The 16,292-nt window shown below is 34.5% G+C and overlaps 1 protein-coding gene across 2 annotated transcripts in view; it reads left to right on the top strand.

The window, feature by feature from the left end:
* Ankib1 (ankyrin repeat and IBR domain containing 1) overlaps positions 1–16,292 on the top strand; it is a 148,503-nt gene that overhangs the window by 37,872 nt on the left and 94,339 nt on the right. For both annotated transcript variants that reach the window (XM_010603484.2, XM_010603482.2), the window contains exon 3: positions 531–831. In XM_010603484.2, coding sequence (XP_010601786.1) covers positions 531–831 — 301 coding nt within the window. The remainder of the gene's footprint in view (positions 1–530; positions 832–16,292) is intronic.

Raw genomic sequence — 16,292 nt, 5'->3', positions numbered from 1 at the left:
GGTGAATCTCAGTGTTTTTTTCATCTGCATCTCTTGAATGACCAGTGATATGGAACATTTTTTCATATATTTACTTGCTGCTTTTACTTCTTTTTCTGAGAAATATTTGTTCATTTCAGATGCCCATTTATGAATTGGGTCTTTATATTTGGGGGGGCTGATTGTTTTGAGTTCTTTATATATTCCAGTAGCATCTCTCCTGCCTGGCAAGTGCAAGGTTTTGAGTTTTGAGTTCAATCTCTGGTACCAAAGGGGGGAAAAAGTTTAAAAAAAGAAAAGATAATGCCAAAATGAAGGTATGGTCACACCACAAATGAGAACCTTCCTAAAGGATCAACAAGTGGGATCTCATCTTATTAAAAAGCTTCTGTACCACAAAAGAAACCATCAACAGAACTAAGAGACAACCTATAATGTGGGAAAAGTTTTTACCAGCTGCTCCTCAGAGCTTATCTTTTAAATGTGTTGTCTTCGATGTGTTTACAGCTAGGAAAAAAAAAAGTGGTTTTCATCCTTCCTTTCCATTTTAGGACTTTTCTTTTTGGTAGAGATGGAAATCCAAATAAACGGAATGTGCACAATGAAACATCTATGCATTTGTTGTGTATGGGACCTCAGATCATGATATCAGAAGGAGCCCTTCATCCTCGATTAGTACGCCCTGTGGAAGATGATTTCAGAAGAGCAGATTGTCTCCAGATGATCTTAAGATGGAAAGGAGCAAAACTTGACCAGGGTGAATATGAGAGAGCAGCTATTGATGCTGTTGATAACAAAAAAAATACACCCCTTCACTATGCTGCTGCCTCAGGGATGAAAGCCTGTGTAGAGGTAAAACTTTTCTATTAATATTCTGCATTATAAAAGTTGTGTTTTGGTAATATGTAATAATTAGTATTTGTCTTGCTGGTCTTCTTATATCTTAACTACCCATTATTTTTTTTCCTTTTTTCATTCTAAAAGAGTCAGGGCTCTTGTGAAATAAAGTTATCATGTTGTTTTAGGTAGGAAATAGTACATAGTAATCTTTGAAGTAAAATGGAATCAAAAGCAATTAAAACTTTACTAACCTTTTTTTGAATGACAATCAATAGGTAAGCACTGTTGTATTAAAAGTAATAGTTTCAGTAGAGATACATTCTGCTTTTTTGTTGAATATGACATCAAGTGGGACTTATAAATACATTATCTAAGTCACTAAGTTCACAAAGTCATGGATGAATATTTGTGAATGCATTTACTGAAGTCTTTAACACCTGTAGTTTTGAAATGTGTGTTTTTTTTTCCTGTTCACACCAAAGTATTCCTGAGTATATATTATATTAGAACTTTTATATATTTTTATATATAAATATATATATAATACCTTGACAGGCTTAGATATAATCACTCATGTAACGTGGAATCTTAGCTGAGAAATCATGCCTTATTTACTATCATTCCTACTATACATACAACAGAACAGATTTTTCTTAGCTGAAGTTCTTTTGTATAGACGTATTTAACTGTGAGCTTTTAAGACATACTTTATTTAGTATCATTCCTACTGTACATACAACAGAACAGATTTTTCTTAGCTGAAGTTCTTTTGTATAGACGTATTTAACTGTGAGCTGTTAAGACTGGATATTTTCATTTTTAAAATTATGTATTTTATTGGAAAAGCAATGATTCTAATGAGAATAAAATATAGATCTGGGAAAATTTGATATTTCTTGAATGTTATACTTTAAATTGATCAATGTGTCAAAATAGGAATATATTTTCTTAAAAGATTTTTTAGCATATCTGAAGAATAATTTTCTTGCTAGAATCCTTGTGATCTTGCATTTTCTTATTCCTATTTTTGTGATACTTGCTAATCTTTAGAATCTTTATCATTTCATATTTTATGCCTGTGTTGCCATTGTCCACTAGTTAGTGACAGTCATTAAATCTGAAGCTACTTTTTCTGCACTACTTTCTAACACTAATTCAATGTAGAAGGAAGAATGTTCTAGGATTTGTGGTAGAGGACTAGTAGCAGAATTCTTGAAGCTTTTTACCCAAGACTTTCTGGATATTGTTCTGTGTTCAGCTCCTGTAGATTTCCTGCTGTCGTGACTCACCATTATTGATGGGACTGCATCATAGTTCTTAAGTGGGTTAGAGCAGAAAATGGTTTATTTTGAAGGGAGTAATGATGTTTTTAAATTGCTGCTTTAATATCATCTTGCTTCCAGAACTTCCCCAAAAGCATTGCTTCAGTAGTTGTTGATTCTAAAGTTTACAATATTGTGCTTGTTAAATTGTTCAGAAAAATTGAGTGTGATGTTTTTGCTAACATTATTTTGTTCAGTTAGTGAGGGAAGTTAGTGCTGGGTTTATTCTGTCCTATCTAGAAGGCCTAATGATTTTCTTGATTAGTATGTGTGAGTGAGTGTGTGTGTATACTACATGATCTATCAAGCATATCACATTATATAATTATGCCATTTGGTGAGTGTTTTCATTTTCCTGTATTCAGAACAGCTCTCTGACTTAATGGAAAACATTCCAGTGGAGCTCTGTGAATATGCATCTTACATTTTTTTCTGATACTCATTGTCAAATTTCACAATATTATGCATATAAAATTTCATATATCTCTTTTACTTAACTATACTTTTGTTCATCCTTAAGCCTTTATGTTTCTAAACTAAAAGTTTCCTAGGGAAGCATATATTAATTAATTGCCAGAGGCCTTATTGTATTTTCTAGTATAAGTGCATGAAATACATATATTATAATATATGATTCATAACATGACTGTAAACCTTAGAATATTAGTTTTTTGATATCTTTAGGTGATGTCATGCTACTTTGATGAATAGGGAAGGTTTAGACTTTACTTATAAAAATTATGGTAATAAGTAATTTAAGTATGTTTTTCTATACTTATTTCTCTCTATGGTTTTTGTTTTGTTTTGTTTTGTTTTTGTCATTAGCCACAAGAATAATAGTGGTAATAACTAACATCTGTATTGCAATTTCTAATTCTCCTACTGTTCATTGGTACAAAACATAACATAAAGGTTTGGGGTATTTATTAATTTTTTCTAAAACCAAGAGACCATCTTGTAGTGGGAAGAGCACTGGTATCTAGGTCATCATAGTGACTGACTTGGAGATTTTGCACGACTCATTCAGCCTCTTAGATGGTTGGGATAAATAATTTCAGAGTTATCCCAAAGACTTCTTTTATTACTAGTTTTTTATTAGTCTGTGATTACCTTAAAATAAATCGCATTTTTAGCCTTTAAAATTACCCCCCCCCAAGGTTAAGACCAACCTGGCTTTTAACTCTGAAGGACTTATATTTATGGAAACATACCTTCTCTGGTTGTATAAAATGCTCTTTGAATGATTATTAAGGTTAGAATTGATGAAGATATCATTTGACAATTTCATATGTTCAATTAATGAATTAAACAAATAGTTTCCTGTGGCTCATTGTTTTAACCATAGAAATGAAACATTGCTGTTAAACTTTTTTCTTCCTATAGTGTTTCAGGGTTGTTGTTGTTGTTGTTGTTGAGACAGGCTCTCACTATTTAGTTTGTGCTGCAGTGAAGTCACTATGTAACCTAGGTTGGTGTCAAATTCTTGGCAGTCCTCCCACTTCAGCCTCACAAATGCTGGGATTACAGATATGTTGTACCACCATACCAAGCAAATCCTTCTCACTTTAATAGTTGTGTTCCATAAGTATCCCTGCACACACACAAGCATGACATAAAATTAAAACTCCATAATCCTAGAGTTCTGTGACCCTTCAAGCATGAAGGTATCACTGGCTATGTATGGAATTGCACTGATAGGAGGTGTCTCTGATAGATTATCCTGAAGTTTCCCATGTTGTGTTGCTGCCTGGTTGATTCCTCATATAGATTTCCAAAAGTCCCTCATATTCAGTATTTCTGAAACTGTTTTTAATCTTCTCTAGTTTGTCTGGATTATCTTGATTCTATTAATGATACTGTCATTCACCCTATAACCTGTGGACACTTGGAATTTAGACTATCCTTTCTGTATTAGTTTTAATTGTATCTGGCTAGTACCACTCATGGGCAAAGTAGAACTCTTCCTTGTCTTTTAGCTGGACCCTTCTTTTTCATCTGTGTTCTACTCTTTAAATAACAAGTGCTTTTTGTCAGATCTTTACTTTAGAGCTTTTTTTTTTTTTATAAACAGGACAATCTGGAGTAATACTAGTTATTACAAATTATTTATGAGAAAAAGTTTAATGTCCCAGTAGTCTTAAATTGTTAGAAAATTAGAAGTGCTCATATGATATAGAGAACTATAAGAAGCCAGGTATGGTTGCACATATCTCTAATCCCAGCTCTTGAGAGGTTTAGGGGTAGGAGGGTCCAATGCAAGTTCAAGGCCAGCCTGGGCTATATAGTGAGATCCTGTTTTAAAAAGCAAAAAAGATGAACTCTAAGAAAGATTCCTGCAATTGTAATTTTTTTACGTACCAAAGAATTACTTATTGGTTAATACACTTTTTTTCTGAGAATAACTAGAAAGTAAGTGTTTTAGGAACATCTGTCAGTATTTTAGGAAGCAGCCATGGATAATACTTACATAAAGGAACACAGCATTGTTCCACAAATCTTTATTTAATGGACTTTGCCATTTTAATTTCTTACAATTGTCACGTCAAAAAAAATTTTTTTAATCATTTAAAAATATAAAAGCCTGTCTGGGAATTTAGCTCAGTGGTGCCACCAACTGCCTCACAAGTGCAAGGTCCTGAGTTTCATCCCTGATACAAAAAAAAATACACACACACACACACACACACATATGCCATTATTTTTGGTTCTTAGGCTATAATGAAATGGGCAGCAAGACTGGATTTGGCCATGGTTTTTAATTTGCAGTAAACTGTTGCAAAATACAAAGAACTAGTAAAGGAAAGCAAAGATGATTCTATATTTTAAGGACTTTTTAAAAATATATAAAATAACACTCAATATATACCAAGTCCTATGTATTTTAATTGTACACAAGACTTTAAAATATTATGTACAGTTGGTCTGAACTAAAAAATAAAACTTTAAAAAATTTAATAAAAATTTCAATAATTTAAATAAATTACATTTAAATAAATTTAAATTAAAATTATATATTTTTTGTTGTTTTCTTTCTTTCTGTTTTTTTGGGGTTTTTTTTTTTTTTTGGTACCAGGGATTGAACTCGGGTCCTTCTGCTTCCGAGGCAGCCTGCAGAACCACTGAACTAAATCCCGGGACCTGAGACTTGTTTTCTACGTTGGGATATGAGGTGTGCTGGAAAAATATAAACAATGGAAAAATTGTAGTTTCAAAAAAGCCAGGGAACACATGTAGCAGTGACTACTTCCAACTTGGCTCTGAAGAAAAAGCAGGTTCTCTGAGTCAAGGGCAAATGATAAAGTCTGATACCAGACAATAAATGAAAAGACAGCCCACCTGAACTGACATCCAGAGTTTGGAGGGTATGAGAGAGAAAACCACTGCACACGTGGAACATGGTACCCTGGTCCTTGCCCCAGACCAGCACCCTTGCCATCTTGGGAAAAGGCCATGCTGAGGGAGGCAGCAAGACAGCCCCTTCAAAGACAGTCTGGATTGTTAAGTAAGCCCAAAGTCAAGATATCCTTCCCCATTGGGCGTGAGAAATTAGACCGCTTCAGCCTAGGAACTCAAACCTAAAACAAAAAGGGGTAGGTAGGTACAGTTTCATAGCCATGTACCAGCACTTCTGTCCCCAGAGCCAATGGGTGGCAAGATCCTGGGAGAAAAGATTCTCCAACACAGTGTTTATAATAACAGTAATAACCCACCTATTTCCCTCACGTACAATGGGAGTGTGGTACATGGAGCATTCAGCACCCTACCAATGAGTGTCAGCTGCCTCCCATGGAGGGAGGGGACACCAACAGAAAATAGCAGAAGGAAGTGGATATCACCTCTGCAACAAAGTAAAACAATAATTCTGTCACAGCAGTACTCCCCGAGCCAGGAGAGAGAACACCGTCTTGTGATTGCTGTGGGTAGAGCTGAAACAGACAATAGTGATCAGAACCTGGGTTAGCAGCTTTTAGGCCACATAAGAGGCAAAAAAAGGAGTGGAGAAGTTTGCAACATTTAACCTCTAAATCAGTCAAGAAAGTTGGATCTGCAGGTCCAAAAGGGGGTACGCCTGGAGCTCCAAACAGTGGCATGAATTGGGAGGGACTGGCAGCCAGCACCCACGGCTTTGAACAGGCAGCGGTTTCCGTGACAAGGAGCTTTATGGAAGAGTGAGTTACTGCTATAATAACTGAACAAAGCTTTTCTTATTTCTATAGTTATTGTATAAGTTATAGTTATTGGGTGTTTTTTTAACTTAGTATTTTACTGGTACACTTGAGATAACATTCATGATAGGGAATTTGTACATGTACGTGATATATCTTACTTCTTTTTTTTCCAATTCCCCTCCTTTCTCTTCAATGCCCCTCCCCTCCTTATATGCAAAGGCCTCTTCATTTTTCCTTTTTTTTCTCTTGTCCCTTCTTTCCTTTTCTTCTCCTCCCTACTTTGTTTCCCTTCTCATTTAAACATTTTCTTTCCAATTTTCAATATTTGTTGTACATTTTGGTCCTTATTTACACTTTCCATTTCTCACACCAGAAAAACAATGTGATATTAGAATATATGTGTTCAGTTTCTTTCACTTAAGACTGTGGTCTGAAGGTCTCTCAGTTTGGCTGGAAATGTTTCAAGCTTGTCCTTCTTTGTGACAGAGTAGTACTCCATTGTATATTAAAAAAAAACCACTTTATTCATCACTTGATGAGCATTTGGACAGTTTCCAAGATTTAGCTATTACAAACTGTGCTGCTATAAACATGGGCATGCATACATTGCTGTGGTATGATGCTTTTAATTCTTTCAGGAAGATACCAAAAGGGAATAGCCGGGTCACATGGAACCTCTAGTTTTAGTTTTTGAGGAATCTCTACAGGATTTCCACAGTGATTGCACCAGTCTACACTCCCACCAACAGTGGAGAAGGGTTCTTTTTCCACCACAACCCTGCCAGCATTTGTTATTGGTTGACTTCTTGATAAAAGACATTCTTTCTGGAGTGAAATGGAATCTCATCATTGTTTTAATTTGCATCTCTCAAAGACCAGAGATGTTGGACATTTTTTCATATATTTATTTGCTGTTTCTACTTCTTCATCTGTGAAATGTCTGCTTATTTCAGGTGCCCATTTTTGAATAGGGTCATTAAATTTAGAGGGTCTGATTTTTTTTTTTTTTTTTTTTTTTTTTTTTTTTTAGTTCTTTATATATTTTTGATATCAGTCCTTTGAGGAATAGCTGGCGAGACTTTTTTCCCACTCTGGGTTCTCTTTACTGTGTTGGTGGTTTGTTTTGCTGTACAAAAAATCTTTTTAATAAGAGATCCCAGGGCCAGGGATTTAGCTCAGTGGTTCTGTTGCCTGCCTTCCAAGTGGGAAGCTCATCCCAAGTTCGATCACCAGTTGTTGATTGTGATATTTCCTGTGCGATTGAGGTTTTCTTCATAAAGTCCTTGCCTACACTTATGTCTTCGAAAGTTCTACCTATTGTATCTTCCAGCAGATTTAGTATTTCTATTTTAATATTTAGATCTTTGATCTATTTTTTAGTTTAGTGCATGATGAGAGATGTAGGTCTAGTTTCAGTCTTTGGCATGTGGAAAAGTCACTTTTCCAACACCATTTATTACAGAGACTATCTTTTTTCCAGTGAAGGTATTGGCCCTTCTGTCAAAGATAATGTGGCTGATTGTGTTTGGACTTTTTTCTGCATCTTCTAGTCTGTTCCGTTGATCTTCGGGCCTGTTTTGTTTTTTTTTGTTTGTTTGTTGGATTTTTTTTCCCCAGTACCCTGCTGGTTTTATCACTGTATCTTTGTAGTATAATTTCAAGTCAGGAATTGTGATACCCGCTGACTTTTCTTTGTTTCCCAGAATGGCTTTTGCTATTCTAGGTCTGTTCTGGTTCCAAATAAATTTTAGATTGTTTTGTCTAGTTCTGTGAGGTATGCTATTAGTATTTTGACTGGAATTGCATTAAATCTGGATAACAATATTGGGAGTGTGGCCATTTTCACTATATTGGTTGTTTCTATCCAATAATAGGGAATATCTTTCTGGTTTTTGATACCCTCTTCAATCTCCTTTTTCATAGTACTATATAGTTTTCAATGTAAAGGTCTTTTACCTACTTCATTAGACTGATTCCTAGGTATTTCTTTTTTTTTTTTTTTTTGGATGATGTTGTGAAAGGTGTGGTTTCCCTAATTTCTCTCTCAGTGAGTTTGTTGTTTGTGTACAGGAATGCTATTGAGTTTTGAATGTTGACTTTGTATCCGGCTACACTACTAAATTTGATTATTAAATCTAGAAATGTTTTGGTGGAGTTTTTGGGGTACAGTATCATGTACTTTCTATGTACAGTATCATGTCATACTCAAATAATGATAATTTAACTTCTTTCCTTCTTGTCCATACTCCTTTTTTCTTTCTTTTGTCTAATTGCTCTGGCTAATGCTTCTAGAACTATATTGAATAAGAGTGGTGACAGTGGACATCCTTGTCTTGTTCCTGATTTTAGAGTGAAAGCTTTCATGTTTTGTCTATTTGGAATGATACTGCCTGTTGCTTTGTCATAGATGATGTTTATCAGATTGAGATAAAGACCATCTATTCCAATTTTCTGTAGGATTATTACCATGAATGGGTTGGACTTTGTCAGACACTTTTTTTGCATCACTTGAGATGATGATATGGTTTTAGTATTTGGCTCTGTTAATATAGTGTATTACATTTACTGATTTACATAAATTGAAATATCCTTGCATGTCTGAGATGCATCCTACTTGGTCATGGTGTATAATCTTTTTGATGATTTGCTCCATTCTGTTTCCCAGTATCATACTGAGGATCTTGCACCCATGTTCATTAGAGATTGGCTTATAGTTCTCTTTTTTTTTTGGTTGGATTTTTCTCTGGTTTTAGTATTAGGGTAGTGCTTGTTTCCATGAGTGAGTCTGGGAATATTGCTTTCTTTTCAATTTCATTGAAGAGTGTGAGAAGTCACAGCATGATATCTTCTCTATATTTCTTGTAGAATTCAGCAATGAATTTGTCAAGGCTTGGGCTTTTGTTGCTGGTAGGCTTTTAATTACATCTTTAATTTTATTGAGTAATGGTAGTTTATTTAGAAATTATACCTCATTTTGATTCACCTTTGGTAATTCACATATATCTAGGAATCTGCCCATTTCTTCTGTGTTTGCCTCCTTAGTAGAATACAGGTTCTCAAAATATGTATTGATCTCGATTTCTGCAGGATCTGTTGTGATTTCGCCTTTTTCATTCCTAATTGCATGGATTTGATTTTTTTGTTGTTGTTGTTATGGTTGGCTAAGGGTTTGTCAATTTTATTTAATCTTTCAAAGAACCAACTCTTTGATTCATTGATTATTCATAGTTCTCTTAGTCTCCATTGTATTTCTTTTCTGATCTTTATAATTTCCACCCTCATATGAGCTTTAGACTTGCCTTGCTCTTCTTTTTCTAGAAGCTTACACTTCAACATTAGGTTATTTGAGCTCACCGTTTTTCTGAGGTAGGATTTATCACTATAAATTTTCCTCATAGGACTATTTTTTTGTATCTCATAAGTTCAAATATGTTGTATTGGGATTATTGTTTAATTGTGGAAACTGTCTAATTTCTTCCATTATTTCATCTTGCTTATTCAGGAGGGTGTTATTTAATTTCCATGTATTTATGAAGTTCTTGTGGTTTCTTTGGTCAGTGATTTCTAATTTAATTGCACTATTGTCTAATAATATGCATGAGAGAATTTCATTTTCTTTGCATTTACTTAAGCATGTTCTATGTGCTAGTTTGTGGTCTTTTTGGAGAACACTCTTTTAGAGAGCATTCAGCAGAAAGAATGTATATTTTGATGTTATGGGGTCACATACTCTCTAGACATCTACAAGTCCATTTGTTCAAAAGTTAGGTTCAGTTCTGATATTTCATTGTTGTTTTCTCTAGTAGATCTATTTGTGACAGTGGTATATTGAGGTCCCCTATTATAATTGTATTATTATTTACTTGATTTTTCATGTCCATGTTCATGTTTTATATAAGGCGATGGGCTGGTGCATATATATTTATGATTGATATCTCTTCCTCTTGAATTGTTTCTTTTACAAGGATCTGGTGACCTTCTTGGTCTCTCTTGATTAGTCTTGGCTTGAAATCCACTTTGTTTGCAAGTACAATCACTACCCTTGCCAGTTATTTAGCTCAGTGACACCCTACTTGCCTTGCAAGTTCAAGGTCCTGAGTTCAATCCCTGCTATAAAAAAAAAAAAAAAAAAGTTACCCAGCTTTTTTCCAGCTTCCTGTTGCATGGAATATTGTCTTCCATTCTTTGATTTTTTTCAGTCTTATTAATTTCTGTTTCAATTAAATGTGCTTCTTTTATGCAGCATAGTGTTGGATCTTGCTTCATTCATTCTGCTCGTCTGTTTCTTTTGATTGGTCAAACAAGACTATTAACATTGATATTTATAACTGATATATATATATATATATTTATATATTGACTTTACCTTTGCAGTGTTATTTTGCTGTTTTTGGTTCACTTTCCCCCCTTCTGTGTAATTTCTTGTTTTGCCTGTTGGATTAATTCTTTTAGGGTTCATGGAGTTGTAATTTTTGTTATCACTGTCTGGAATATCCTTCAGAAATTTTGTATTGCTAGTTTGGTGGTCATAAATTTCCTCAGGTGTTCTTTGTCATGGAAGCACCTATTTTCTCCATCAATTTTGAAAGGTAGTTTTGCAGGGTGCATCACTCTGGGTTGGAGGTTGTTTTCCTGTAGGGCTTGAAATACTTCACTCCAAGCTCTCTTTGACTTGAGAGTTTGTGTTGAAAAGTTTGCTGTGATTCTGATTGCCTTTCCTTTGTAGTTTGTTTCTGTTCTCTAATAGCTTTTAATATTCTGTTCTTGTATTGAATTTGTGGAATCTTGACTATTGTATGCCTAGGTATAGGTTTTGTTTTTCATCGTGGCTAGTTGGAGTTCTATATGCCTCACTTATCTGTATGTCAAATCCTTTTTTCCTGTTTCAAAAGTTCTCTACCATTACTTCTGTGAACAGGTTTTTAAAATATCTTTTGCCCCATCTCATGCTTTTTCACTGACTTCGATCAATCTTTTTATTATTTGTATCATCTAGCACATGTTGGATTGATTTTTCATGGTTCCTTGCTGTTTTTAAGAAATGTTTCTTTTGTGATCACTAACTTCAATCCTGTCTATATCCGATATTCTGTCCTCACCTTGGTTCATTCTACTGCATATACTTTCAGTGGAAATTTTAACCCTCTGAAAATGTTTGAATCTTTCATTTATTCTGTTTCCTTCCTATGTTAGGAATTCATTGTTTCCATGATTTTCCAAGGGTTTTTTTTTTTTATGTGTATCTGCTCCAGAGTCACTAAGCATGTCTTTCATTGTTGTCACCTTCTCTGTAGTTATCTGTGAAATTATTTCTGATTTTTTTTTTCCTAGAGTGCCATTCTTTTGCTTTGTTACCTCAGCTGTTTTCACTTCAGAGAGTCTTGGTGGGTGGTTTTCAAATTGTTCCATCTCATTTCCCTTTGGGTTTGCTTTTTGTGAGTTAGAAGCCTGGAGTTGGATCTTGCTTCTGTGTCTTCTCCTTTTCTTTCTTTCTTTCTTTCTTTCTTTCTTTCTTTCTTTCTTTCTTTCTTTCTTTCTTTTTTCTTTTTCTTCTTTTTTGAAATTTTTTTTCTTTTTTCTTTTTTCTTTTTTCTTTTTTTTTTTTTAGTTTAGTTAGTGGGTTGATGTTTATATATTGCTTATGGCAAATAGCTTGATTGCTACTATTTAGAACCCTTAGGAAATTACTACTTCTCAGAGATATCTTCCATGTATAGTTGGCTTTTGGGTTTTGAGTCTATTACAAGATCCTACCTCTTCAATTTGGCCCAGCCCTGGTTCTTTGGCACTGGTATTGTTTATGACCCTTAGGCAATCTCAGGCCTACCAAGAAGTGCAACTTGATTAGAACTATCATGTTACCTTGGCTATGGTAGTACAATCAGCAATAACAGTAGCATCAAACACAGGCAGCCACTGCAGTCTGCTGTGTCCACTGATCTGTTCCACTGACACATTTCTCTGTGGAAGCTTCTGGGGTCACCAGTAGTCACCATACATTTGTAGGTTTGAACCATCTCTCCCATTCATTGAGTCAGGGCTCAGCGGGAAAGCACCACATGCCACCTCCTTCTTTATTGAAGTCTCTCTCTTTGCTCCCCCTATGGTCTTCATTTCTCATTTCAGATCTTTCCTGTATCCTAGGAACCCACTTCCCTCCTCTTCATCATGTGGCTGTACTCCAGCATCTGGACAACAAATCTTAGAGAGGAGCTCTTTTTCTGCTATTTACCTCTCCCATCTTCCAGGAAGTTTCAGTTGTAGTTATTATAACCTCTATAATTTGTTGCATTTGTATATTCTCATCATTTCTCTTTGTTGTTTCTGTTTTCCCTTTTCATTTTTCTTACTCTTCTTTCTTTTAGTTCTTTATTGAGATCGTATGATTATACTACGTTGTTTCAAGGGTTTCCTGTTTGAGTTGCTCCCTCTCTTATATCTTTCATTGCCTCTGTATTCATAGTCCTCTATATTTTAGTGTCTGTATAGATGCATTAGAGAATAAATATTAACTAGTGCTACAAATTAAACCTACTATTTAATGGTATATTAGGGTAATCCTTAACAAAATTGAGTTTAGAGAATCAAACAAAATTACCAACAAAAATATTAACAGGCACCATCAATCTCACAATCTCCCCAAATCTTTAAATATATTACCACCCATCTGCATTCATCCTTTTGACTACACATATATCCTCCCAAGTCCTTTTACCCAAGGTATGAAATAACTCCAACAGCCCTCTATTTTCTTTTTACCAGTTAACATATCTCTTGTCTTCCTCTCATCATCACTGGCATATTCCCTTCCCTTTCTGCTTTTCCACATACCCAAATCTCATACATCCTAGTACAGTATAGTCTTTAAGGGGTATTGACAAAAAGGTGAAATTATCAAAACAAGTTTTATGTATCTGAGTGATGTAAGTTTAGTTCTGTTTACACCAATACAACCAATAGTAATTCCTTGCAACATAGTAACAGAATCCAACCTAATTAAATTGAAAAACTTTTAGGGTTGAAAAATATCCCTAAACAAATAAAGCCATGACCAAGTCAATGGAAAACAGTTTCTAACTAAAGAGGTGTACATATAAATGACAATTTCTTCATACCCTATTGGATTGCAATGCCCAGAATGAAAAAAAAAATACATACACATTTATGTGTATACAGAACATCAACTACAATGAAAAATAAAACTCTCACAGCACATCTTAGTAAAAAAGCCCAGATGTCAATAAATAAATAAGGACAATTTTCAAAGCTATCAGAGTAAAGCAAAAACTCACATATTAATGATAAATCCACTGGGTCACAGCAGACATTCCAGTACAAAGTTTGAAGACCAGGAGAGTTTAGAATGAAAGCACTTTCAAGGCATAAAAGCAAACATCTTCTCACACAGACTAATATATCCTGGAGAAATAAGGACTTTCCATGACAAAGAATACCTTAAAAGATACATGAGCACCAAATCAGCACTATAAAAAAAAAGTACTCAGATGTATCCTAGACAGAGACAACAATGCCAAAAAAATCACATAGAATGACTATAAGGCAAGTCTTAAAACAAAAATGGAAAAATAAAAGATTTCACTAACAAAAAATGCAAGAATAAGTCAGACCTTTCAGTATTCACTCAATGTAAATAAATAAATTCAACTCTCTAGTTAAAAGATGCATATTGGTAGAATGGATCAAAAACAGTATCCAGGGGTGGGGGATTTAGCTCAGTGGCACCACACCTGTCTCTCAATATCAAGGTCCTGAATTTAATCCCCAGTACCAAAAAATAAAACCAAAGAAAAACAGCACAAAGCAGTACCCTACAGTCTATTGCATTCAAGAAACTCACCTAATCCAAAGAGAAATTCAAAGACTAAAAATCAAAGGACAGGAAACAATATTTCATGCATCAGGCCTCTGAAAGCAAGCCAAAGAAGGTCACACTACATATTAAGTGGACAGTCCAACAGGAAAAAGATAACAATTGTAAATTTACATGCACCGAACATTGGAGCACATAACTTCATAAAACAAATATGAAGATCAAATAAACCCCAACAAAATCAAAGGGGGGGTGGGTGACCTCATTACCCCACTTTCACAAAGAGACAAACTGAAAAACAAATTAAATCAATATTAGAGCTGAACCATACCCTTGAAAAAATTGACTTAATAGATTCTACAAAATACACATTCCTCTCGGCAGCACAAGAAACTTTCTCCAAAATCGATCACATTCAAGGCCCCAGAGCCTACTTATAGAAATGCAAACAATCAAAATCAACTCCATGTATACTGTGAAATGATTGTGCACAGATCACAAAAGAAACCAGAGAAAATTTATAAACACCTGTAAACTTAATAACACACTCCTGATACTCAATAGGTCACAGAATAAATCAAGGAAGAAATTAAACAATTTCTGTAATAAAAAATGGCAGTACAGTATATCAGAACCTATAGAACACAAAGAAAGCAGTCCTAAGAGGGGAATATATTGTAGACAGTTACTCACATTAGAAAAACTTAGCAAAGTCAAATAAATAACTGTATTATAAGCCTCAAGATCCTTGAAAAGGAACAATCCACACCAAACCCTAGTTTGTGAAGGGAAATTGTAAAGAGCTGATTCTTTAAAATAGTAAATACAATATATAAACCATAGCTAAACTTATCAAAAAAAGAAGACACAAGAGTCTTACCGAGGCAATTAGACGTGAAAAAGGTGGAATCACAACAGATACCACCCAAATCCATAAGGTCATTAGTAACTACTGTGAAAAATTGTACTCCAACGAGTTGGAAAACCTTCAAGAAATGGAGAGATCCCTAGAAGCCTGTGTATTTCCAAAACTGAAACAACAGAAGAAAACTTCTGAAAAATCTAATAACCATGAAATCGAGGTAGTAATTTTTTAAAAATCTATCAACAAACACCCAGGACCTGGTGGATTCCCTGCTGAATTCTGTAAGAACGTCAAGATTATAACACCCAGTATTCCTCAAACTCATCCCTGGAAGCAAGTGTTACTCGAATCCTCAAACTAGACAAAGACCGAAAAAAAAAGAGGGGGAAATCTATAGGCCAATTTCCCTAGTAAACAAAGTTGCAAAAATCCCCGTCCCAAGATATTTGTAAACAGAATGCAACAAATCATCAAAAGGATCATACATCATGACTAAGTTTTCACCTCAGGGATGCAAGGATGGTACAACATAACTCAAATCAGTAAATACACTACACCACACAAACAAAAAAAACCACATGGTCATATCAGAAGAGACAGAAAAAGCTTTTTAAAAATCCAATACCCATTCATACTAAAAACCCTGAAGAGATTTGTTATGGATGGACCGTGACATATGAAACCCAAATGACAAACCAACTGCCAACATCATATTGAATAGGGAAAAGCTAAAAAAGTTGTCTCTAAAATCAGGAACAAGATAAAGATGCCCACTGTCCCACTCCTATTCAATATACTATTTGAAATATTGGCTAGAGCAGTCAAAGAGATAAAGGGATATATATAGTAATGGAAGAAAGAAAATTGTTACTGTTTTTAGATTATATTACCCTCTACATAGAAGACTCAAAAAATTCCACCAAAAGATTTTTAGAATTAATAACCAAATTCATCAAGTAGCAGAGTACAAAAATCAACACACAAAAATGAATAGTGTTCCTGATTACCAATAATGAAGTCAACAGAGAAAGAAATTAGGATAACAATACCACTCTTAGTAGCATCAAAAAATATTAAATACTTAGTAGTTAACGTATGAAGTGAAAAACCTCTGCAGTAAAAACTATAGAACTCTGAAAAGAGTTGAAATGGGTACCAGAATATAGAAAAATATCCCCTGTTCTTGAATAGGCAGAACCATTCTGATATAGAGATTTAATGAAATCTCCATTGAGACACCAATAACATTTCTAAATAATAATCCTAATCCTAAAACTCATATGGAT

This window comes from Fukomys damarensis, unplaced genomic scaffold (assembly GCF_012274545.1).
Source record: "Fukomys damarensis isolate Sample0158 unplaced genomic scaffold, DMR_v1.0_HiC HiC_scaffold_4, whole genome shotgun sequence".
Lineage (NCBI taxonomy): Eukaryota > Metazoa > Chordata > Mammalia > Rodentia > Bathyergidae > Fukomys > Fukomys damarensis.
This window is presented reverse-complemented; position numbering and strand designations above follow the sequence as displayed.